This window comes from Phalacrocorax aristotelis, chromosome 7, assembly GCF_949628215.1.
Source record: "Phalacrocorax aristotelis chromosome 7, bGulAri2.1, whole genome shotgun sequence".
Classification (NCBI taxonomy): Eukaryota; Metazoa; Chordata; class Aves; order Suliformes; family Phalacrocoracidae; genus Phalacrocorax; species Phalacrocorax aristotelis.
In genome coordinates, this window is record NC_134282.1 from 32,396,113 (window position 1) to 32,421,533 (window position 25,421).

Genomic DNA, 25,421 nt, shown 5'->3' on the forward strand with positions numbered 1-25,421 from the left:
TAAGGCTTCAGGACTAGGTAGCACCCTTGATCCCAAGGCTGCAATAGTGAACCCCGGACTTCCTCACCAGCTGCATGGTGGTAACAAGCTGCAAAACCAGCAGAGGGACCAGCACCATCCCTGTGCTCCCAGTACTCCCCCTGTTGACTTTCGGACAATGCAGAGGACTGATCTGTTCTTCCATCTGAAGCTGGATGCTGTTTTTCCAGAAATCAAGCAGCATACGCAGGCGATCAGGAATTCTAGTACAGCCCTACCTTGAAACAGGCTAAATTAAGGTTGCACAGGTAACCTCAGGTTTCACGTTTCCTGAGTGCCTGACCTCACATGCTTCACATTCTCAGAGGTTTTCTTGCAAATGCGATGAATGCACACTAAAATCACTACTATCACCCTAGATAAAAATAATTTCAGCATCTAATATTTAGACAGGTAGATTTCCTAGCAAAGGATCCCAAAGGTTTGCTAGTCTGAGTTTTAGGCGGCACATATAAGTGCTGGTGTTTGTAAAAGGCATTGCAAGAGCAGATGTCATGTCAGCCATTTGATACCTTTAAATCTTAAAATGTAGCTTCCCCACCCAAAAGAAAAAAAAAAAAGGTAAAAACATGAACTTCATAAATCGTAACTGGAGCTGCAGATGCACAGGAGAAATAATTCTGAGGCACACTCTACAATGCTGAGTCTGCATTTTAATACTTTAAAAATAAAGAGAATTGGGGTGCTCAAATAGACCTTTTTTCAGACATTTCAGAGGCACCACTGATGGACCATAGGCCTGTTGATGAAGATGAAACATCTCTAAAGCCATCCTGATTTATATATTGATTGCAATAAATAAAGAAATATATATAAAGTTGCATCATTGCTGATAGACCAGGAAACAAAAGCTTATTAGTCGTGTGCCAAGGCTGCTGAATTACCTTCCCTACTGTCAGCAGCCGGACCTACAGCTTCGAAAATGATCTTGGGAATGAAAAAATCAGGGTCAGGAGTGAAAGCAAAGGCTGGGAGAGTCTTCATAAGGAGAAAATGCAAAGAAAATCCTCTTATTTTAAGTTAAACAAATGTTAAAAAAATGAGAAAAGCTACTGAAATGGATAAGCTTAGTGAAAGACATTGGGGAAATCGTGATTATCGCGTGACACTAGGATGATGGGCTGAAGAGAAGATGCTCTTCAGTGATAATGCAGCCTCTCTGACCCCAGCCGGAGTTTGCTGGCGCCTGTGGTTAAGCTCAGCTTGATAAGGTCGCACTTAAGCATTCACAGCCCATCACCACTGCATCCACGCACCTCTCGTCAGCAGAGAGGAGAAGGCGACGTTCCCCTATCATTTCCTAATGCTGGGAAAACACTTGAGCTGAGCCGACCAGAAACCCATTTCCCCAACTAATAACCTATTTATGAAGCGATTTATTAAAGCACTTCATTTTTGATTTAGCAGAATGCCGTGCTGTTTTCTCTCTCCATAGCAGCACTCTCCTTCTTCCTTTGCCACTACGTGATTATTTTTTTATGTGCCAATGGGCAGGGTAACACGCGCTGCAGCAAGGGATGTGAAAGCCATGATTTCTGCTGAGCTCACGCTCCTGACTTTATTAATCTCAGCTTGATTTCAGGATACGAAAACATAAATGGAGGAGGAAGAAGCCAATCCATAAGCAAAAGGGCGGCAAAACGCCCAGCTCTGAACTTATGGCAGGTCCTACCACGAGCCACATCAGAGGATTTTTTGGGGGATAAAGCAAAGGCTGTTTCAACTACAGTTAGGAAAATTCTAGAAAGAAATATCGCCCGTTTGAACCTTCGAAGGAGCAGCGCTCCCACAAAGGTCCGGAGTGCCAGGGAACGAGCTGCCACAGGTTCAAATACTGTGTTAAAATATAGAAATACCTCGTTAAGATGGGGTGGGAATTGTTAACACCACTCGCATTGAGCGGTGTAACGGGCTGCTCCCTTGCCAAAGACGATGGTGCCGACCACGATCCGGTCCCGTCACAGCACCCATCATCGTGGTGCCAGGGCTGGTTCCCCACTCGGGGCAGGGGGTTAGGGGGGGATGCTGCCAGCCCACTGGTGACACTGGAAACACTAAGGGAGGCAAGAAGCTTCCCCCCTGCTCCTCCAGGCTGTTTTTTTCACGTCTTGCGCGTCCGACCCGCCCCAAAATGGGTGTAAACGGCAGCGTATTGACACCGGAGGATTAAAAACCAGCAACCCTGCTCCCACCGTCAGCATTCCCACGCGTGGGGAAGCCCACGGGGGGCCCGCGGAGAGGACCCGCCCGCCACGGAGCCGTCCTGTGCCTTCCACACACAGCCCCCCACGGGGGCCGGCCACGCGCGGGGCCGAAACTCGCGTGGGTCCAGCCATCTTTCCCCGCTAAGGGAACGCGGGGAGCCCCCACGCCACCGGAGGGACTCGCCCTCCTCCTCCTCCGCCGCCGAACAAAGGCTCCCGCCGGCCCCGCGGCTACACCGGGCGATGCTCCGCCGCGCCAACGGGGCTCGCCTCACGTCGGGCGGGCGCCGCGCCCGCCGTCCCCCCATACACGGACGCACGCACGGCCAGAGGCCCCCGCCCTACTGCCGCTCACCTTGGTATCGGGGCGCGGCGCATCCCTCGCCCGCCGCCGCCGCCACCGCTGAGGGGGAGCCCGCGGTGCGCTGGTCGGGGGACAGACGGACGGACGGACGGGAGAAGAAGAGAAGAAGAGGGAGGGGCGCTCCCGCCGCCGCCGCCCGGGCGCTGCCTGACTGCCTGCCCGCGCGCGCCTCCGTCGCGCACACGCCCGCGCGCCGCCGAGGGAGGGAGGGAGGCAGGCAGGGAGGGAGGCGTGGCGCCACGCCACGCCCCGCCCCGCCGGCCACGCCCCTCCTCCGCCTTCTTCTTCTCCTCCTTCAGCGCCTGCGCGTGGTCTGAGGTCGTCAGGTGGTTACGACGCGGTGCTGCTAGATTTACGGCAGCGCGCAGCAACCGGCCGGCGCCGGCTCGGCGGAGGGCGGGCGCGCGGGCTATGAGGCGGCAGGTGAGCGGCGGCGGCGGCGGGAGGAGGGCGGAGGGCCCGGTGCGGCCTGGCTTGGCCTAGCCTGGCCTGTGTTGCCACGGCAACAGTGGTGTGCGTAGGGCCCCGGCGGTGGTTGCCGTGGCCGGTTGGCTCGCAGGTGGCGGCCGTTGATGGTCCATGTCGGTCTCAACCAGGCCCGGAGGTTTTAACGCGCGTTTTGAGGGGAAAATAGTTAAAATCGTGAAAAGTAGAATGGAGTTACCAGCACTAGGTGACAAGGCGGGGCTGCCCGGGTACCGCTTAGCCTGGGTGAGCTCGCAGGGAGCGGTGTTACCGGCGGGGCCCGGCCGGGCCCGGCTCCCCACCAGGACCTGCCCCAGCCCGGCCCGGGCCCCGCCAGCCCGTCCAGACCCTCTCCTCTCCCCGCAACCCTCACTTATTCCCTCAAAAGCGGCAGGAGCTCTTCCTGGGGGAGCTGCTCCCGCGCTCTGATCCTGACCGGCACCGACTTCCAGCCGCCGGTAGAAGCCCGGGGCCAAGCACGTCCCTCCACATCTCCGCAGAGCAACGACAGCCCGAACCCGTTCCTCCGACTGAATTCCTTCTCCTGACCGAGCTCCTGCGATCTTTAGGCCTGTCAGGCAGGCGATATTCCTTCCCAGCACTTCCTACTACTCTCTCGAATGAACTCGTTTCTCAGAGCAGGTGAAGGTGCTCCATCGACATTCGTTTGACATCGTTCTGATGAACCGAGCTGAGGTGTTTCCCATCGTTACTTCTGGGAGAGCCGCAGCAGCATCTCTCATCCTCAGGCATTCAGGTCGCTGGGTTTTTTTCCTTTTAAACTTACTGCTTTGACCAATCCTATCCTGACAAGCAAAACACATTTGATTTAGCAGCATTTGGTGTCGTTCCTCTGGCTTTTAGTTTACTGCCCTGTGAGATGTTGTGAAACAAAGCAAGGTTGTAGAGTTTGGTTGTGTAGAGCAGCTGCATGTGTCCAGTTTGGGGAATTTGTTCGGAACGGAGCGGTTTGGGCATTGTCTGTGCGTACAGAAATTGAGTGTTTTCTTCTGAGTACAGCATTCAGGGCCTCTTGAACCTGAAAAGGCTCTGTTCTCGTATCATGTGGGAATTATAATCTATAGGCTACAGAAGGGTTGTTTATATTTAAGAGAAGAGTAGATAGGTACACTGGTTTTCCGGCTTAGTTATTGAATTTTGCTTGAGTCTCTTCTCTGGCTCTATTAGGAGACTCAGGTGCCAGTAGCCCAGCTCATGATGATAAATAGAAATTGATGTTCCTTGTCTGATCTTGCTACCATTGACAATGACCACTATTAAGAGCACTCATGCAGTGCCTAAAAACTGTACTTCTAGTAAAAGGGAATGGTTTGGTGGTTAAATCGTGGGGCGTTTTACTCTCAATCATTCCAATGACCTCAGCCAGGCTGCTGAAAACTTCTCTGTCCCTCCTACTCTTGCCTGGTAAAGTATGACTAATTTATCTTTCAGTGGCTTTTTATATTTATCTCAATGTTCTTTATATTTGGTACAGGACTTTAGCAATATGGCACCTTAAAATATTCACTCTGGATGTCCTTAGCACCTTTTAATTTATTAAAATAGACTTTAGGAAGCTGATTCATCCTTCATTTATGCTCTCTTTGCCTATTGACACTCAATGACTAGTTTCATTCCCTGGCTCTCAAGTGCTGCCTTCAGAGTGTGAGGCAACAACTACATCAGAAGGCAGTTGTCTTTAATGTTGCGAAAATAATAGGTTTGGGGGTTTTTTGTCAAGTGTGACAAAGTGCAGGCTTTGCCTTGCATCCTGGCTTTGCCTTGCATCCTGGATATGAATCAGTTTGTGGATCAAACTGGCGCTAACGATGGCAGCTTATTTGTTAAATTGTAATTTAGAGACAAGAGAAACTTGACTTCTTACTGTATGGGTGCAAGATGGCACCATTTTCAAATCTATAAATGAAATGGGAGGTTTCACATTAGTCGGCTGGATGACATTTTTGATGAAATGCTCCTTTTTCTCTCATTGGTGTTCTCATTTTAGTGCTTAAAATGGGGCAGATGAACATCTCTCTGAGAAGCTGAGGATTACAGAGAGTTGGTGCAAATTCCAGCTACTAATATGCATACAAAATGAACGAGCAAGACTCTTGTTGGCAACCCACAGCAAACATTCCAGGCCTGCGTCAGTATTTATTCCTATTTTTATGAAAACTTCTGAACAGAGTGTGCCTGAGCCTTCAGGAAGCAAATCCTGGCTTCGTCTGAGCAGAGCTGCTTGCGATCTGTGACTGGATTTCAACACCCCTTAACATCAAAGGTGCTTAATCTATGTCCCAGTTTCTCTGCAAATTCATCTTTTGCTTTAATGGGGAGGTTCTCCCAAACAAAACAAACTCTCTGGTGGCTTTTCACAGCTCCACTACGCTTTTTTGGTCCTTGCTGCTTACCTTAAGTGGCTCCTAAAGGCGTATGAGGCTATGAAGGGTTTTCCTTTAAGCTGCACGCGTTGAGTCATCCTGCAGAACTCACACATGCAGTTTCACAAATACCAGATGGCAATAAAATTAAAAGTAGTAGCTAGCAGCAATTAAGCATTTGCTATAACCATTCTCCCTTCCTGACTGTAGGAAGCTGCCAAATGTTTGGCTTCCCCCACACCCCCCACACCCCCTCCCCGACCGAAAAAACACACAAACGATGTTTCTGCAGAGCGGAAAATTAACAGAATACAGGATGCACGCTTCCTTCCCTAGCCCATAATCCCACTTGGACTTGAGCAAAAAGCTATTTGCTATATTTTGTACATTTCTAGGAGAAGATGAAGCAGAAAAAAGATGCAGTAAAGGAAAACTTGGGGCATTGCAAGGGAACATATAAAAAGAATTTCAGCAGTGACCCTGTTAAACTGGTAGTTCCTAGGCTTGCAGGATGCACAGCTCTTTAAACAAGACTATATTCGGGCACACTACAGAGCTGCTGGGACTTAGATTATTTTTTACTTTGTTTTTATACAGCAGGCTGTTGCAAAGGATCTGCTCCACAAACTTGGAAATAGTTTGAGCTCATTAATGTAGGAAACTTGTCCAAATACCATTGTGTGTGGCTCAGTATAAATAACAATGACTGCTCCCCTTCCTTTTCAGTGACTCTTGCTGCTTGGCATGTCTTGGATCTATCAGTGATACACAAATAGTTATTAGCTTTTTCAAGCCCCAGATACTCCACCTCAGCCCTTCCTTCTGATGTATTACACATGCAGCATGCTTCATCCATTTGGTTATTTACAAGTCATGTGCGATGTGACCTTGCCAAGACTTTTGACAGATAAATCTCTCTTAATTTATGCGTACCTGGCCAGGAAGGAATTTTTTTCATCATTCATGTCACAACAAAAAGCGCAAATCTTCTTCCTAACATGTAAACAACACAACACCGGATTATTTTTTTATTTCCCCTATCATAATGGATAACTAATCTGGTTTATAGTGAATCATATTAAAGTGATCTTATTATTATTAGTTTTTGCACAGTGCTTTAAGAAATCCTAAGAGGTTTTCATGCTATGGTTAGCACAGATGAGGAAAGGGTGAGGCCAAACCAGCTCCACATCACTGCTGTTCTGAGCTGTGGTGTTTCTAGCCCTGTCCTGGCAAGGAGAGGAGTGTCGGGGGTTGATGGCATGTTGCAGCAGTGGAGGAGACTGGGCTGGGGGATGTGAGAGCAGAAAAGAAAAAGGATAGATGTAGGGGGTTTATAGCAACAGTTTCTTTTTAGAAGATCTCCTCCTGAATTCTAGTCTGGTGCTAGCAAGTCTTTTGTGTTGCACCTCCTAGCATGCTGTGCAACCTCGTTCTTAAAACACACTTTAATCCCCTTGGGATGCCAAGGCAGCCAATGCAACAGCTTCTGAAAAGGAATTATATGACTGGTAGAAGGACCAGAATTAGTGGATACTTGGATGATCTGATAAACAGCAAGGAGTCAGGAGAAATCTTGCCTGGAAGACCTGTGAAGTCCCTCAAGTACATCCTCAAACACATGGGTAGGAAGAACCAGATGCTACATTCTACTTGAATTTCCAGGCACCTTTTTAAGGATAAGCAGCCTCCATTTGTGGAAAGCAGGTGCAGTTTAAGAAGGAAGAACATAGCCTGGACAAGTAACAGGAAAAGATTGGAAAGAGTGGGTCAGCATGACCAGTCACTTCTCTTCGCAGGTGGACATCACCAGGGGAAGCCTGCAGGGATGTTTGCCCCTCAGTGTACCTACAACTGCATCTTCCTTTTGTGAGCAAAATTTTGGCAACTTAAAACCTGAGCTAAAAATGTATTTTGTGGACCATCAAGTTTCTGTGGTACTTGAGTTACTGAAGTCTCTACGAGCTAGGCAGAGAGTTGTCCTAAAGATTCCCACAGTAGGGAACTCGTTTGTTTGTGATCTCGTTTTGCTGGCAGGCCAGCAGGTTTTCCCGGAACAGGTCATGTGTCTGGCACTGAGCTGTGGCACTATCTGCTAGGCAAAAGGGACTGTGTACCTGCCAGACAGCCCTAAAAAGAATTTTATTTAAGGAATATCAGTGATGCAAAGAATTACAGTGATTGTCACTGCAGGTGAAACACTGAAACACCAAAACATCAACTGACTTCTAGATCACACATGGTTTCTGTGCAAAGAGCAGACCTGAAGGCGTGCCTGTAGTTCCCGAGCAGGAACTGCTTTGAAATCACTTTGCTTTGAGGTTAAGATCATAGCAATGAAACATTTATCTAATCAGAGCCACACACTGCTCCTAGAGCAGCAGAGGAGCCCAGCTCAACCTGTCAAATGTTGCAGATGAGGAGCTGCAGGTTCTCTGTCTTCTCATCTGGCAGGTGGTTCAAACACTGGTCCTTCAAATACCTGGCCAGGAAACCTGGGCTTTTGCTCCCTGCTTGCTTGGAAGGAACTTGAGATGTTTGTTACACTGTGTTTTGTCCCAGGTGTGATCTAATTCCTTAGTTTATCTTCCCTTTCTGTGTTTCAGCTTTTGAAGTTTCCTGGAGTGCCGCAGCCCCAACCTGCACAGGATGGACCCCGTTGTTCTCAGTTACATGGACAGTTTGCTGAGGCAGTCAGATGTTGCCTTGCTGGAGCCCCCAAACTGGCTTAATGATAACATCATCGGGTTTGCCTTCGAGTACTTCGCCAACCACCAGTTCCAAGAATTTAGCGATCAGGTTTGTTTTATCAGCCCTGAAGTGGCTCAGTTCATTAAATGTGCCATTAGTCAGGAAGAAATAGCCATATTCCTTCAACCGCTGGAACTTCTCCACAAGAAGCTGGTATTCTTGCCTATCAATGATAACTCCAACCAGGTTGCTGGGGGCACCCACTGGAGCTTACTGGTTTATTTCAGGGACAAAAAGTGCTTCGCCCATTACGATTCCCACAGTAAATGCAACTCTGTCCATGCCAAGCAAGTAGCAGGGAAGCTGGAGGCCTTCTTGGGCAAAAGAGGGGGCAAAGCAACCTTTGTAGAGGAGAAGACACCTGCCCAGCAGAACAGCTATGACTGTGGGATGTACGTCATCTGCAACGCGGAGGCTCTGTGTCAGGGATACTTTGGGGGCCATCCAGAGCCTTTGCTGCAGCTCCTCACTCCCTCCTACATCACGCAGAAGAGATCAGAGTGGAAAGCTCTTGTCATGAAACTGGCACAGAAGTGATTGAGATGTGCCTCCAGCCCCCTCAAAAACTGTCTTCCCTGTCCATGAGGCAGCACCCCGAGTGCCTGAGCGAGATGCCCATGTGCAGGATTGTCCCAAAGAAGAATGTAACCCTTCCAGCATGGCTATACCACCCAAACACCCTGTTCCCTCCCGGAAAAGCCTTAGACTCCTCTGGAAATATCTGGCCTTTGAATTTCTAACCAGAAAAGTTACTTTCTGTCAAAGAAATCCTCCTCTCCATGGTGAATTTTTACACTGATCGCTGTGGCAAAATGGGTCACTGAAGAGACTTCTCCACCTTTGCCCAGCAGGCAACACACCCTTGTTAGGTGGCTTTAACTGGCATTGCTGTTCCAAGCCAGGTTTAGCAAATGTCCTTTAAAACCAAGCCCCCAAATGCTTTATCATGACTATTTCCAGTTTGTGCCTCCCGCTAGTGGTATTTCTGCAGTCTAGGATTTAGCCGGAAAGATTTTTTTTTACCCCTGAAAACCTGACACTGAGGTGTCAATTGTCAAAAGACGAAACTCCAAAGGAAATGCTACAATTAGTTAAAGGGGGGGGGGGGGGAATCGGCTTTCTTCGGGTAGGTCCTCCTAGGCAATAGAATTTTTTGATTGCCCCCCACCCCTACTTGCTGTTATTACAAATTAAAACCTGAGTCTCAACTGCTACAAGATTAATAGGAAGCTGAGAAACCCAATCCTAGGAAAGGAAACTTAATTGAGACTAGAAGTTAGGCTCTCTGAAGTTGTTTTTACTTTTCATTATGATTTTACATCATCTCCATTCAGGGAGGGTTTGTCAGCGCTCCCCAACCCTCATTAGTGTTTGCCGTGCTCAGAGCATATAAGGCGGTCACTGCTTCCTCTAGCATAAAACCTGTTTTGTTACTTGAGATTAAAAAAAAAAATGCACCAGGGAGAACAAAAGGCCAGAGTTTGATGTATAAAAGCCAAAGATAACTGTGGTCTCTGTGAAGCCCAAGAAGTCCTTAATACAATTCTAATCAAAACACTCTCCCTCCTGTGCTGGCTGATGGCTGGGATCTCAGAGCAGATCCTCTCATTAAAAGACATGCTTAGCAGTGGGGAAAAGAAAAATTAAACTGAGATGTCATTGCAGGATAAGAAGTAATATCTAACCTTATGAGAAGCAAAGAGGAGGTTGCTCAGGTGTTGTCTAGCAGAGCAACCACACCCTAGCATGCTGACTGGATCAAGGAAATCCATGTTAAACACAATCCTCAGAAAAGGGGGAAGGATTATTTTGCACCCCGAGCTCTTCATCCACCTTATTGCCTGCCCAGCCCCACCGGTGGGTGTACCAGCACAGCAGTGAGGGTGATGAACTGTAGGAAGGTCCTGAACTTCCCTTGTTGCCAAGAGGAAGGTCAGTAGCCACTGCCCATGCTCCCCCAAAACACCCAAGCAAACACACAGGCAGCAGAGGGGCAAAATAAGGGTTGGGGGGTCATTCTCACCCTTCCTAGGCTGCCCCAATGGGAGAGCAGCCAGTGGGCCAGGTCATCCCTCTGAGCACCAGCTCTCCCTGTAAAACCCCTTCACTGCTTGGATGGCATTGAGCTGCCTGCCGAATGGGATTTGCATGGGGCTTCACCAGAGCAACATCACTGCCACTGCGGCTGAGGCTGCCTTTCTCCCAGGTTTGAAATAAACTCAAATGAAACCGTGTGTTTGTCAGCATCATCCCGTCTTTTGCGTTGGTACCCGCCAGCAAGCAGTGGCTCCTGCTGCCCCGCAGTCTCTTGTGCAATGGTGTTCCAGCTGTGAGGGCTGCGACTCACAGGCAGGGCCTCAGGTCACGCAGTGGCTTTGCAGCCACTCTGCAGTGGGTGAAACCAAGTAGAGATTGGTCTCAGAGAGCCAGTGAGCCTGGGGACAACTGCACCAGCACCTTGTGCAATAGCAAGGAGGCCATATGGGCTGGTTTAATCTCTTAATGACATTTCTAGGGGTAGATTTGGGCTGGGGAGGAGGGCGGGATGGTGGGTCAGACGGGGTAAGTATCGGGGGGGACTCAAGGGCAGGGGCTGTGCTCATGCAGAAGGCACCCTATGCTCCTTGTCCCCATCCCCAAGGGACGGGGCAGGGCTGCCAGAGCCAGCAAGGTGAGCACCCAGGGACGTTTCCTGCACCCGAGGCTTTTATGTAGCATTTCTTTACACAAAGAAAAGCAAATAAGCTGAGGCAGGGCGTCACCGGGAGAGCAAACACACCGACCCAGCAGGCAAACACCAACTGGAAAACAAAACTGGAGCCTTGCAACCAGCTCCCAGCAGCAGGGATGCCCCTGCCAAAACCACACTGGGGGCTTGCCCTGGGCTCCTCCAAACCTCCTCCACATCAGTTGACTGCACCCACAGGTTGTCCCCTCTGTTGGCTTTAACCAAAGAGCCCTGAGAGGAGCCAAGGTGGCTGTCACCACTGTCTCATGCCTGGCTCGGGCTCAGCATAGGGACAAGGTGCCCCACGCACCTGCTTTATATTGGGTGCTGCAAAGCACCCCAAAAAACACTAAGCTTGGCACACAAGATCAAAAAACCCCTCCCAATCTTAAACCTGTAAACCTAATATTGGGGGGGGGGGCCGTAAACCCCACTTTGAGGTTGAACCCACTGAGCACCAGCTTGTTTTTAGAAAGAACAACCCCAAACCCATTTCAGCAGCTGCACCAGCAAACCAAGCTGGGCAAGTCCCAGCAGAGTTGGGGCAGCAGCTGGACAGTGCTTTTCACCCTTGGGGTCACCCACAAAACTCAAAGGCTCTGACAGCCCAGTAACACCAAGGCTTTGAAGAAGCAGCTTTGACAGTTTGGCCAGAAATATGGCCGAACTCCAGCCAACCCACTCCAGCACCCCAGGGTGCTAAATGTCCCCAAAAAATGTGGTGACACCACCACAGTCCCCACCTAGCCAACATCACCTCTGCTGTGCCTTTCAAGTTGGGCCGTTTTCATGCATTTCACCAATTTTCATGTATTTTGCTGTGTGGGCCAGGCTGGCTAGGGGGCGGGATTTGGGTTGCAGGTGCTCAGGGAGGAGGAGGAGAGCGGCCCACCCTGTCCACCCCAGCAGGATGGGGCCGCAGCTCAACACCCTTCCCAGGCATCCACTGGCCCCAGGGTAGCCCCCGCTTGGGCGTCACATCCCACGGTCTCTGCTGCCATCTAGTGAAGAAACCTCCCCGTCCTGTACATCCAGAGCAGCCCTGTCCCTGGGTGTCCCCCGAAAGCCATCCCTGCCCCAAGCAGGGCTACACCCCAGCCTGGTATCCCCCACCCCGGCATGGCCCTCCCAGTGCTAGAGAAATGATGCTGAGCACCCACCAGCACCCCAGCAGCACCAGCCCGCGCAGCATCTCTCTTGTCCTGCCGCCCTGTGGGGTGTGACATCGGGGCCACACAGCCCCAGGTCCACCAGCACCACCCCAAAGGCAGAAGGTGGCAGTACCACCCATCCCCAAGCCCTCATGAGGGCAGGCTGTCCCCATATAATCCACGTCCTGAGGACAGGGCCAGTGAAGGGGCATGGGGACAGCCCAGATTCTGGGGTACCCATTTTGGGGCTCACAGCCTGGCAGCAGACAGGGGCGTGCTAGAAAATCCTGGTTTTATTTTCATTTAAAAGCCATTCTGAGCCCACAGTGAGCAGCGAGCTCTTCCCCAGGGCACAGGGATTTGGCCCCATCAGCACTTGTAGTTCCCAAAAAATAGGAAAGAAAACCAAAATACATCACACAGGTATCACCTGCCGCCCCAGCATGCTCCTGGAGGAGGCTGCAGGATAAATCCTGTGGCACTCGGCTCCACACAGTGACGACATTAACACGAACCAGGGCACACACACATGATCTGGGACGTTCACCAGTGCCAGCTGTGGGCTCCTTTCAGGACATCTTAACGAGGCGAGTGGGGCTAACAAAGCCCTGGTCCAGCACCATTTCCAGGTGCAGACCCAGCGAGGACACCTGATCTGGGAGGACCCTAAAGTGCTTTGCAGGGACATACACACCACTATACCACCCCCAAGATGCCCCCAGTGCTCCAGAAGGAGGGGCTGGAGGCCAGTACGGAGCCCAGCAGAGCTGGGGGGACCCTGGATTGTATCCCCACCCTTGGGTGCTGGGATAGAGATGCCCCACATGGCTGGTGGCCCATCCCTGCAAACCCCCAGGGTTGGGGCCATTCCTCTGGCCACAGCCCTGGGGGAACCGAGAGGGGGATGAACAGGTGGATTCAGCCCAGAGCCGCTGCCTGGGCTTCACCCAGAGAGGCAGCAGCAGCTCATCCACAATTTTTAGGGATTCCCAGTGAGCCTAAGGTCATCTTTTAACAAGAAAAGCCCAAGTCTGGAATAAAAACCAGCAATCATATAGCAGCAAGTTCTAAGGGGAGGTCCAACCACTCAGCAGCCCCGAGCCATCATCTGGTGCTATGGCACAGCAGCGTCCCGGGGAGAAAACGGGTTTCCAGTGGGACAGGGAGTTGGCACCAGTGGCTGCAAGCTGGCCGGGTGGTCCCACCGAGAGTGGGTGCCAGTAGGAAAAGAGAAGATACTTGGTCCCATGTTACTGGCCAAGCAAAAGCCCAGCCACGTGCAATAGCTGCAGCCAGGACACAGCACTGGGATCCATACGCAGGGTGCCACTGTCTCAGCATCTGTCCTCAGCCAGCGCTGGAGGTAATGGTCACCTGCAAGCAGAGAGTGGGGTAAGAGGGGGCGAGCAGCTGCGGAGGCACTGTACCCCAGCCCAGTGCCCAATCCCCATGGGCACGAGGAGGGAGACCCCCAGATGTCCCCAACCCAAGGGAAGCCACTCTTGTCCACCCCTTGCTGATGCCTGTGCTTGCATTAGCCCCAGGACGCAGCCCAGCTCCATCAAGATGCCCTGGTGCTTCCTACCACCAGGCGTACGTTGCTCTTTGCACCGCATCCCCTGGGTCCTCCACTCACAGTGTGACCCACCTGCCCCAAAGGGTCCCCGAGGGTCCCTCACCTCCTGTGCCCACGGGAGAGGTAGTCCCGGTTCAGAGAGCAGAGCTGCTGCTCCAGACGGAAGATGCGGAACGCTAGGTACGAGGAGGACACGACGAGGAGGCAGATGCTGGGAGGAGAGGAACAAGCACAAGCACTCAGATGCCAGTGGTTGAGAAAGATGTTCCTGGCATAGCCCCCCACCCTCCCCACGCCACGGCTGCCCTCAGCACACTTACAGCACAATGAAGATCTTCAGGAGCTGGTAGTCAGAAGGTCTCAGCTCTGCCACGCAGTTCTGCTCCACCTCCAGCTCCTCCTCGGTGTTTATTGCACTTTCTAAAATGCAAGCCAAGACAGCTAGGCAGATGCTCATGCTCCTCTAGCAACCAGGAGCCTTCAAGCATCAAATATTCCTTCTCCATGGGCTAACACTGCCAGCATGGGCATTACAGGCACACTCTAAGGGCTCAGAACCCGCAGGCAGGAGACCCCACCCCATCCCCAAGACTTCATAACTGACTCCCAGCCTCAACCCTGCTTGTCTGCAAGGCAGAAACACCCTCCACAAGAGCGGAGGATGAATGAACATGTATTTATGGAGGTTTATGCCCAGCACCATGCGTGGGGCAGGGCACAAACCTGCGCCCCAAGGTTGGACGCAACCCTCACCCGAAACCAGGGGCTCCTCGGAGGTGAAGGAGCTCTCCTTGGCACTCAGGCTGCTAATGGAGGTCCGGTGGATGCACTGGTAGTTGGCGTCAGGCAGTGACAGTGACAGCGAAGTGGGTGACACCTTCCTCCACTTGCCCTCAGGGACGATCACCTCCTGTGGGAAGGGCCATGGGTGAGCCGTGCTGCAAGCAGCAGTTTTTCCCATGAAACCAGCAGTGCCAAGGACATGGTGGGGCCAGATTTGGACTCGAACTTTACGGCATCTCCGTCAAACACCAGCACATCCAAAACATCATCCTAAGGGGGAAGCTGGTCCTCTGCAATGGCCCCGTGGGGACACGGGCTCCTACTGCTGTAGAAGGGACCTGCACACACACCCCACACCTGCCCCAAATACCAATTGCTGCCTCCTTCACCCCTTGGTTTGAAGCTCAGGGCAGTCACTTGTCATCCTCCAAGAGCGCCTCGCCTGCCCCATGGCTCAGCATCCCAGTCCCAGTGCACCCCAGAAAGGCACCAAATCGAGCAGAGCGGCAGCCAGCACAGAGAGAGGTTCCCCTGTTGGAAAGTCCCCAAAGCTGGAGCTGCTGAAGGGCTGCATCCCTCAGAAGCACTGGGAGATGCCTCCAGCCTGGATCACTCCTGATCCACCCCTTGAAAAAGCACCTTTAACCCCCAGATTGCCACCAGCCCACTGGAGACACCCCATTTGTCACCTCCTGCACCAAGCCTGATGCACAGGGCCACCAGCTCATGGAGGACACCCTGCTCAGCATCCCTGGACAGCCTGGCACAGCTGCAACACTAACAGCTGTGTGACCGAGCGGAGACAGGGACAGGCCATCCACATTTCATGGAGGGGACATTCCACTGGCGGGGGGCGCAGTCACTGTGGGCAGTGCTGAGCCCTGCCAGGCTCCAAAGGCAGCAGGACACGGTCCCTCATGCTGCCTTGCTCACACTGCGGTTCAGCAGCCTTTTCCCTCTCCAGCCTCCTGGCTAAAAGCCATCCCACTAATCCTATGGGTTTTTTGATAATTCAACCACTTTTCCAGCCTGTTATCCATGTTCACAGCTTCAAACAGCACCAGCCAGTGGGAGTGGAGCGGCAGCATTTTGCACGTCGCTCTGAAGTTTTTCAATCCATAAACAGACTCCCAAGTCCAGTCATCGGCTTGTGCTCAGCCACAGGCTGTCCAAATTGTCTTCTTCACACAGCCAAACTGGGGTATGAGGATCCCAGTGGATGAGCTACGAAGGTGACAGCTGCATCCTCATGCAACCTTTCTCCGGAGCAAGGGGAGAGGACTGACTCTGCACCCTGCAAGAGGCTGCCGGCCGAACCTCAGCATGCCAGGAACGCTTTAAACGCACCAAGGGGGCCAGGCAGATGCTCTCCTGCCCACAGCACGAGTTCCTGGGGCTTCTTCCCTCTCCCAGAGCTGCCCTGACCCTCACCAGTGACACAGCATCAGGCTCCTCTGTCAGCTCCTTCAAACTCAAGCTCTTCTTACTCGAAACCTGGAGGGGAGAAAGAAACAGGCATTACTAGCTGGGGCACCACCTCTCCCTGCTTCAACATGAGCCAGACAATTGAATTTTGATATTTCTGGTGGGTCTATGAAAAGCAGCTGCCTAAAATTTGCAAGCGCGGGGATTTTGGGGGTGGAGAAAAGCAGGGGACAGGGCACTGCATTGCTGCTTCCTGCTGCCGAAAACCCTACAGGGCCGTGGGTGAGCCGCCAGCTCCTGCAAGGGCTCCTGCACCAGTCTTGGCTCCTGGTGGAGGGGATAAACCATCAGGGGGAAAAAAGGGGAATATCTGGGCAGAACCAGGCACATATCAAAGAGTAAATTCCCTGGTTTGGCAACAGGGCTGAGACAACCAAATCACCACCCCGGCACACCAGCAGCCACCCTTCCAGGCAGGGATGGGCTCTGGCACCGCTTCCCACGTGCTTCAAAGGCAGGGAGAAGAGGAGGTCCCCATAACTCTCCTCTACAGCTCAAGGGCTGGTGGATTTCTTCCCCCTTTAGGCTTAATTCGCATTTATTTTCTCTTTGTACCATTTTTCCTTCCCTTCAACTTTAGATCTGGGGGAAAGGCAGCGATGTGCAGAGTGGCAGAACTAGTATTACTACCAGATTATAAATAATTTATATACACGCCCTGGGAGAGAACAGAAACTCTGGGCTCTGCCTCCATAATCCGTGACCCAGAAAAGGCCACCAGTGGCTCTCGGGGACAGGATGCCTACCCGATACCTGGGGATGGGCTCTGCCCCACCAGGATGCTCAGGAGCATGCCAAGAAACAGCCACTGTCATTCTGAGCTATGAAACAGGGACAGCAAGACAGCCCTTGCATCGCGTGCAGGGGACAGTGGGGATGCAGCAGTGTCATGAAATGCTGCCATTCTCAGCACGCTCCTGACCCTGCTGCGGAGCAAGGATGCCGAGAAGAGGCAGCAGGGCACCAGGGAGGGCTTTGGGAGCAGTCCAAAGCCTTTGCGGCAATAGCAAAGAGCTTTGCTCCCAAGATGCAGCACAAACAGAGCTTGTGGCTATCAAAACTCCATCAGACAGGGGGTAGAGGGTACCTGCAGGTGCGTGCAGACTCGCCTCAGGACATCGTAGACGCTGTCACGGGAGATGAGGGACACAAAGATGTACTGCAAGAGAAGGAGAGAAGCTGCCAGGAAAGTTTTTCCCTGATCCTGAGTCCAATTTTCCACAGGCAGGGGACAGGCAGAGACGTCCTGCCCTTGAATCTCCCCTCCTTCAGGAGCTGCATCCCCTGCAGGCATCTCCCTGCAGAGTTTCCCTGCTGCTATTTTTGCAACCTGCTAAAACCTGGAGCAAACTTTTCTGGGGCCGGTTTCCCTAGGCTGCTGTCCTCATGGGGTCTCCTGCACTCAGCCCAGAGGGATGCAGTAGCAAACCAGGCCAGGACTAACCAAAAATGTCCCCATGGATCAGCAGAAGGGGACACAGGGCAGTGCTCACCTTGCCTGAGGCAGAGCTCATGCAATATGCAGAATAGCCTTACAACCAGATCGCCTGGAATGACCAAATCCTGCCTTGCCACATCCCCTGCTAAAATCCCGCAGGAATAACCCCCTCTCTGGGAGTGGACAGGCAACATGTGCTGCCATGAGCAGCACCCAGGCAGGCAAAGACTCAGATGCACTGAGCAGGACTATGTCAGCTCACTGCAGCCAAAAACACCCAACGTGATTTAAAAGCCGGAAATTCATCCCCTTAACCAAGTTTTCCACCAGCTTGGGTTGAACGCTGGCCCAAACCCTTCCCCTGCTTGCATTTAGGGAGTTTAAAGGTTTTATATGAGCCTGGCAGGGACTTGTCAGGCTTGGCCAAGTTTCACTTGGGCTTTGCTTCACCCAGAAAAAAGTGAAATTTAGAAACAAATGCAAAGCCATTGTGTTTGTCCTGGATGGCTGCCAGCACAGAGAGCAGTACTAGCTTCCCAACCGGCCGTGTTTTCAGGTGAGGACAGGAATTATTTCATGCCCTGCTTTCAAATCACAGCTGGCTCAGACCAGGGCATCCCCCAGCTGTAGTGAGGCCAGGTACCAATGCTTGAAGCACCAGTGTTACCTTTCTGCTGGCATTGGTGGTGATGGCCAAGCCGTTGGGCAGCAGCCGAGCCGTCTTGTGCTTTTTTATCAGCTGTACGGAGACCACTGGGATCACAACCTGGAGGGCAAAAAGACATGAGGATGGGCAGGGACAGGCACAGCACGTGCCTGGGGAGTTTCTTTCACATGGCAGGGATTTAACACACATCATAATTATGCCCCAAGCAGAGTGGTGATGCAGGGATTCGGCATTTCCCAAAGACAGCTTGGGTTTTATTAAAGGTCACAGCATTCCACTGCATTAATCACGGCTTGGAGGTGGTTTCTACTTGATTAAAACACAGAGAACAAGGGGAAAGCATCATAGAGCAAGTCTCCCTAAGACCCATCATGAGAGCCCCCCTGCAAGCCTGGGGAGGGTTAAAAAGAAGGCAGGACGTAATTTATGGCAGGATAACTTCACTGAAACCCCGTGCTTCCATCAGATATTTGTTAAAAGCAGCTGATATTAATAATTCAGTTCTTCAGCCCAGTTTTAAAGGAAGTCATCCTTCCCCAAGATCCCTGTCATCCACAAGACTAACAGGGAAACATCAGATTGTAAATCAAAAGAAAATCCAAGAGAGACTCAAACCTCCCCACCAAAACCTTTGATCTTCCTTCAAACGCCGTTGCAGCTTGTAGGAGCTTTTGCATCAGGGAATTTTAAACCAAATTAATATTTGGTTTCCCCAGGCAGATCGCACAGGAGACATGGCCGCGCTCCCCTTTGCATCGGAGGTTGACAGTGATCTTGGTGGTATTTGGGTACAGCAGCAGGTAAGTGGGTTGCAGCATAGCCTGGGCTACAAGCCCTATATGACCGGGGTAGGCTGGCCCCCACATTACCTTGATGTCCTTCCCAAAAAGGTTTGCGTAGAAGCAGAGCCAGTTGGGGGAGATGTAAAGCCTTCCCTGGATGAGTATGTCTCTCTGGAGGGCGCAGGAACAAACTGCGAGGCAGAGAGAGGTGCATGGCAGACCGTGGGCTGGATCCTGCCACCCCTGTGCCCATCCCTCGCCACGTCACCCACCTTTCAGCACGCTCTCCTCCGTTGGGATGTCCTTGAACAGCTTGTGGTACTGGGAGTTGTACTTGCTAGCTGCCTGAAAAAGAAGCGGAGCAAAGTTATACAGTGACCTTGCTGATAAGGAGACCCGGGGAAAAAAAAAAAACCACAACAAAAAACAACAGAACACCCTCCTGCAAAAAAAAAAATCTCCCTCTCCTCGCACCCGGGACCAGCGCAGCAGGGTCCCACTGGCCTGGGGACAGCGGAGCCAAAGGGGTAGAGGAGGGTCGGATGATCCGGCACCCAGCAAATGCTGCGCCATCCTCCCAAATAAACATTTCCCCTAATATCTAAGGAGATATCTAAGGGGCATCTGAGCATCTGCGAGGAGCCAGTTCTCCCCCAGGTGCATCTGCAGGCAATTTATTTTACCCAGCAGTTTCTCTCCTTCTCCTCAAGCTCTTCCCTTATCCGGGGCACAGTGACAGCACTTGCTTTGAGCCCATCACGCCGCACTATCCAGCTATTTATATTCCCGGTGCCTCTTCAAAGCCTGCCAGCAGCTGTGGCAGGAGGCTTGGCAGGTTCACCCTTAAATAATTCTGAATGTAAGTTAAAGGATCCAAAGCAGTTCAATGCTTTGCATTAAATCCACTCCGCAAGTCCTGTAAGGCAGAGCAGGCGGATTTGTGCCCCCTGTGCTGGAGGAGGCAGTGCCCCAGACCTCAGGGTGCTCCCCAGGGACACTGCTGTCCCTGCGGGAGTGACAGCTCCGACCCGAAATCCAAGCAATGAGATGCTTTGCCAGGATGCGGAGAGATCCAGCACAGCCCAAAGGGCCCCGGGGCAGCAAGGCTGGTTTGTAAGCAGCACCACAGGCACAGCCCTGCTGACTGCGGTGACAAGGTCACCTTTGCTCCGCACACCTTGTTGCCGGATGAGCTTGGCCATTAGAGGATCAAGGCTCTGCATCACCTGGGGTTGCCTTAGAAATCCCCTGGAGAGATGCCAGGATGGTAGCAGGTGCTGGTGGGAGTGTTTCAGGGGACGCACAGGGATACAGGGGGACACGGTAGGTACTGTGGCATCGCCTCTGAGCCACCCGCAGGCTGTCTTGACCAACAGGTCAAGAAACATCCCGTGGTCCAAGCACAAACCTGTTGACATCTAGTAACCCTCCCAGATGCCTCCAAATAATCAGCAAAATGTTTTTCTCCTCCATCTTTTTCATGGGGAAAGGCAAAACACCTTGTCCCTCCACCCTTCTGTTCCTCTTCTAGAGGATCTCTTGTTTTGTTGATGGACCAAAAAGCTCTACTTTGGGCATGATTTGAACAATCAAAAAAGGTTCAAATGGATGGAAACCAAGTTGCTTACAGTCAAGATTTCCTCCTTCTCCTTTGCTCTGGATAGAAAACCCTGAAAGTGATTGCAAGGCAGATATCGGGCCACAGAAAACCATCATTGGCGGCCCTGAAAATGCAGGCAGGAGCCTCTGTTCTACACCAGGAGCCACTATGCCTTGGCCTCCGGCTCCCACTGCCCACATTTGAGACCCCATGTGAGCTCCTCTGTGGCAAAAGGCTGGCATTAGGCTACAATGAACCAGCCCGTTTGACCACGAAGCCAAAGACTTACCACTTCCCGGTGGCATTTCTTGATGTCTTCATCCTTCAGGGATTCATTCAGGTGGAGGCTGGAAAGAAAATTAATAATCATCAGGTAAGTGAAGCACCCCAGGTCTCTTGCCCACTCCCTAAAACATGTGCTGCAAGAAGAGACATGGCAAGATGTAGAGGACCAAAGAGACCCCAGGAAGCCACGTTTTGGATGTCTCTGTGATTTAACGTAGCATCGGGTGTTGCTGAGGTTAAATTATGGCTGCAGGAGAAGGCTGATCTCTGTTGGGCATTGGGCTGACAGCAAGCCAGTGGAGGCACCAGCACCAGGGTGCCCATAACCAAAACACACCCCAGCACCGGGGGAAGGAGCCCCGAGCTGCCCCCGGCAGCAGCCTGTGGCAGGTTAGGAGCTAGCAATGGGCAGCTTCGGCTGGGTCAAAGTTTCCCCAGGGAAATTACAAATGGGAATTTGGGAACGTGCCCGGGCAGGAGGATGGACTCAGCTTTGGCCGTTCATGGGGGCATCCATCCGCATCCATCACACAGGCAGATGAAGGGAGAAACCACAGAGACAGTGAAATCCTCCAAACAACCTCAGCAGCGGGAATACCAGTCCCCCTCCCCAAATCCCTCTCCCTTCCCTGTTTCTTTAGACCCAATATTTGAGGGTGAAGACAGAGGGGACCCGCTATGTCCACTCCCAGCTGGCAGGCTGCATTTGGGCGCTTGGAGGCAGCGGGGATGCTGCCGGAGGTGGAAACAGTAGGAAAAAGAGCAAACATTCAACCACAGACCCTAGAACCCTGCGGTGACGCTGCCCCTCACCTGCTGTCAAGGGAATCCAAACTCTTCTCCTTTTGCGATGCCTCCAATTTCTCACGGCCATGCATGGGCTCAGGGATCTTCAGGGGAGCTGCTTTTTCATGCATTGGTTTGGCGTAGCAAGGAGAAGCCTGTTAGCCCCCATGGGGAAGGGAGAGAGGGGAGAGATGCATTTCAGAGCTGTAAATCCATTCCACTCAATCCCCATCCATAGAGAGACGTTCATATCATTGCCACTCAAGGACAGCCAGAACATTTCTGCAATTTCTCAAGTCACGTGGAGGAAAAAAAAAAATAGGGCATTTCTTGCCACGAACTCCCCAGCACCCGCAACTGAGTGGCCAAGGAGCGGCAGATCCCTCCCCACTGCCTCGGATAACACCTTCCAAAGCAGAGCCTCTTCTCCTCAAGAGATGGAGATTTCAGCCAGAGAGGGCCAGGGTCTGCTCCTCCAAGCTGGCAAAACACCATCTTCCCAGAGCAGAACCTGCACTGAAGGCACCACTTCCCTCCTTTAATTGCTCTCCTCTCATTAAAACCCGTTATTTACTATCATAAGTTTTATCAGAGGCACTTATCAGCCACAACAGGTAAAGTAAACACACTCCCCATGCAGCCCAGGGAAGGTTATCACCTGGCAAGCCAGAAAGGTGACACTTCCGCCCTCAGCAGAGTACAACCAGCGATTGCCGTGCCGTGGCGCTTCTGACACTGAGAGCCAAAGCAGAGAGCGAACCCAGGGGACTGATGCCAGAGCAGTGATCCATGGGCTCTGGCAGCATGGCAGAGCCGGCAAACAGCCACCAGACCTATGGCGAGGAAATTATTCAAGGGAAAAGAGCTCCGCTCAACAGGCCGGGGGTGATGCCAGAGCAGGCAGGGGACAGGCAGGATGGCGGCAGGATTAGCACCAGTGGGCAGGACAAGCATGGAGCTGGAGCGCATCCCGGTGCCCACAGGGATGATGCTGTGGTGGTGCGGCAGAGGCCAGGTAAAGAAGCCATCCCAGACTGCTTCCTAAATTAAGATAGAGGCTCTTTTGCTGCCCTGTGCTTCCCTACACACCCTGCTCCCACTCCGAGGGCCTCATCTGAAGGGAAACCCATCTGAATAATCCCCCACAGACTCGGGGAGAGCCCGGACGGGGATGCTGCACCCTGACACCCATCACCCAAATGGCCTGAGAGTTGAAGCCACATGAGCCCCTGTGTTCCCACAGCCTCAAGGGCCTGACCAAAACGCTATCCCAATGCGATGGAGCTGGACTGAATCCTGGCTGGAGGCACGGAGGATGCTCCCTCACGATGCAGCACTCACACAGGGCTGCAGAAAAACCAAAGTCGCCACTGCCGTGCAGATAGGACCAGGCTGGGAACCAGCTCCTGGATCCCCACAGCCAGCATTTGCAAAGCAAACGAGCTGCCGGCATGGCCCTGAAGCCAGAGCACTGCAGGAACAGGATGAACACACTGGGGTTGTGGGTTTTTTTAGAAGCTCAGGTCAAAGGATGTGTCTGGAATGAAAAGGAGACTCTACCAACAAGAAGCACCAAAATAGCATCCCTTGGCATCACACCAAAAGGCTTTTTCCCTGCCTGATTCCTTGGACTCCCCGTGCCTTCAGGATAGGCAGCCCTACACTACAAACACCCTTGGCCAGGTGGTGCCACACTGCCCTAAAGCTGAAACTCATATCATGGAGGCACCGAAGCCTTCATCCGCCCCTGCCCCTGTGCTGGAAAAAAAGGGCTCTGACCTGCTACAGAGCCTCTCTCTCCAGAGCTCAGCCTGCTCTGCCTTCCCCCACGTCATCCCTTAAAATCCCCAAGCTGTTGTTCCACTTAATCTGGGCAAGCGGATTTTGCCCTAACTAGCTGATGCCAAAGGGCACTGCGGGGGGGACGGGGAGAGGCACCCCCTGCCCGAGGCAAGGGCATCGAGAAACCCCTCCGAGGTCACCAAACACACAGAAATACCCTAAAATGAGAAGGGACAGAGGCTGGAGAGCACTTGGAAGTGCTGCACAGTCCTGTCCCGTTTCTTTCTCCCTCTTACAGCCACCACTGGGGACAATCCAGGTCAGACAGTCCCAGGACAAAACACTGACACCAGGCTGCTCTAGGGAGGGTCTGGAGGATGTGAGGAGCAACCTCAGACCCAGTGGATACATCACAGCAGCTGCCTCATCCCCCCTCTCCAGATCTTGTTCTGTCCCGGCTCCCAGGTGTGGCAAGGATGAAGATGCAGGGTCTGGGAGCAAAGGATAAGTCTGGGCTCCAGGCACAGCCAATGGGGAGGTCTCCCTGCCAAGAGTGGCTTCCAGCACCAGCACAGGGAGAAAAATACTTTCTAGCAGATCATGCTGTCACCCTCCCACCCTCCTCAAAGATTTTGGTTTTTTAGCAGGAAGCTGCTCTGGCAGAAAACCTGCCATCGTAAACTAGACGTCCCTCAGCTGTCCCAAACTACAGACGGAGCAAGTACAGTTGGAGCGCAGAGCCCCCAAGATGGGGCAGAGTGCACGGGCACAGGAGTCCCCAGCAAAGGGAAAACGTTGCCGGCAACCTGCCAAGGCCCTGCACGCCGTACCAAGGCTGACACCCCACCTCTGCCCATGCACGCTCCCTGAGGCCCCCAGCTCCTCTCGAGGGCTGCAGCTTTGCCAGGCAAAGCCTGGCACTTCTCCCTCCCCGTGGATCAGCATCTCCCTTCCCTTGCACAGTGCTGGGATCTGACCTGGAAATGGTCCGGTGCAAGCCCCTCCGACAGCGTTTGATTTTTGCTGGATCCCTTTCCCGCTGCCAGCACAAACGAGGGGAAACTGTACGGTGGAGGCAGGAGAGAGCGAGCCACGGATTTCGCTTCCCCCCGAAAAAAAAAACCAAAAAACAATTAGAGCTGGAGGGAGGCTCTTGCGGCCAGGCTGCCTCGGCCCGAGCGAGCCCGGGCAGGATCCGGCGAGCTGCCCTTGTTCTCGGCTTTCAAGGTCATTTCAATCCCGTGTGTTGGCTGCTGGAGCGGAGCCACCGCCGAGGATGCTGGAGGGGATCGGCCGCTGCCGAGCGGCGCTGTCAGGAGAGGCAGGAGGTCAGCGGAGGAGGGAGAGAAGGAGCCCGCTATGTCCCCCCGGGTCCCGACGCCTCGGGCGGCCCCCTGCCCTCCCTCCCTCCGCGCGCCCCGGGACCACCCGCCCCCGGGTGAGAGCCAAGGCTCCCAGCAGGTCCCGACATCACTCACAACACCCGCGATACTCGTTTTTACTACGTGCCAGTCTAAGAGCCCGACGCCCCGGAAAGAGCCCGGCCTTGCTCTCTTGCCGGCCCCCGGTGGGGCAGCCATGGGCCGGGAGAGCTCGGCCGCCGCCCGGCACCGAGCCACGCCGGGGGCGGCGGCGAGGAGTGGCCGGGGCAGCCTCCGCCCGGGCTGGGAGCCTCTCGCAGGCCGGACCGGCGGCTCTGGGGCCGGGCAGTGCCGGGACTCCCCCCTCCCTCCTCCCACCCCGGTCCGTCCCCTCAGTGCCGGGAGCGGCGGGCGGCGGTGTTTCCGCGCTCCCCTCAGAGCGCGATAGCGCCGGCGGCAGGCCAAGGGGTGGCACCGGGCTCACCGGCAGCAACAGAGGGGCGCCCCGTGGCTCCCAGCCGCCACCCGGGACCCCCCAGACCCCGCCGCCCCTACCTCAGCGGCGGCCCCGCGTTGTGCTGCCCCGTGCGCCCGACCTCCTCGCGGCCGCACCGTCGCCCGCCCATTGGCTGCCCGCCGCCACGCCACGCCCCCGCAGCGTAATTCCATTGGTCGCTGACATCTTCCCGGCCGCCGTCCTCATCTCCCCCCCCCCCCCGCTCCTACCGCCGCGTCCCGCCCACTGGTCGGAGCAGGCGGCGCCTAGCGGGGACATGCCTCTTAAAAGGCC

General features: G+C 53.3%; 3 protein-coding genes across 16 annotated transcripts in view; 1 reads left to right on the forward strand and 2 right to left on the reverse strand.

Moving 5' to 3' along the window:
• The window catches only part of MYO9A (myosin IXA), a 183,346-nt gene extending 180,541 nt beyond the window's left edge, over positions 1-2,805 (reverse strand). For all 9 annotated transcript variants that reach the window (XR_012661610.1, XM_075099767.1, XM_075099768.1 and 6 more), the window contains exon 1: positions 2,599-2,805. The gene's annotated coding sequence lies outside the window, so the exon portion shown is untranslated. The remainder of the gene's footprint in view (positions 1-2,598) is intronic.
• Positions 2,806-2,909: 104 nt separating this feature from the next.
• On the forward strand, positions 2,910-10,441 carry SENP8 (SUMO peptidase family member, NEDD8 specific). 5 transcript variants are annotated; one of them, XM_075099771.1, is made up of 4 exons: positions 2,910-3,030; positions 3,461-3,829; positions 5,081-5,356; positions 8,063-10,441. In XM_075099771.1, exon 4 carries the CDS (start codon positions 8,106-8,108, stop codon positions 8,742-8,744), a length of 639 nt encoding a protein of 212 aa, XP_074955872.1. In that variant the 5' UTR covers positions 2,910-3,030; positions 3,461-3,829; positions 5,081-5,356; positions 8,063-8,105; the 3' UTR covers positions 8,745-10,441. The 5 variants fall into 5 exon arrangements, with proteins under 5 accessions (XP_074955872.1, XP_074955873.1, XP_074955874.1 ...); XM_075099774.1 differs by having other exon boundaries at positions 2,923-3,030; positions 3,710-3,829; XM_075099772.1 differs by lacking the exon at positions 5,081-5,356.
• A 1,920-nt stretch (positions 10,442-12,361) lies between these two features.
• On the reverse strand, positions 12,362-25,271 carry GRAMD2A (GRAM domain containing 2A). Of its 2 annotated transcripts, XM_075099776.1 has the most exons (13): positions 25,187-25,271; positions 24,248-24,579; positions 21,516-21,643; positions 20,707-20,764; positions 19,090-19,162; positions 18,905-19,008; positions 18,036-18,134; positions 17,018-17,089; positions 15,877-15,939; positions 14,416-14,572; positions 13,983-14,082; positions 13,766-13,873; positions 12,362-13,460 (listed from the first exon to the last, which is right to left on the reverse strand). In XM_075099776.1, the coding sequence occupies exons 3-13, from the start codon at positions 21,617-21,619 to the stop codon at positions 13,457-13,459; spliced, it is 942 nt and encodes a 313-aa protein (XP_074955877.1). In that variant the 5' UTR covers positions 21,620-21,643; positions 24,248-24,579; positions 25,187-25,271; the 3' UTR covers positions 12,362-13,456. The 2 variants fall into 2 exon arrangements, with proteins under 2 accessions (XP_074955877.1, XP_074955878.1); XM_075099777.1 differs by lacking the exon at positions 12,362-13,460 and having other exon boundaries at positions 13,762-13,873.
• Positions 25,272-25,421: the final 150 nt, after the last annotated feature.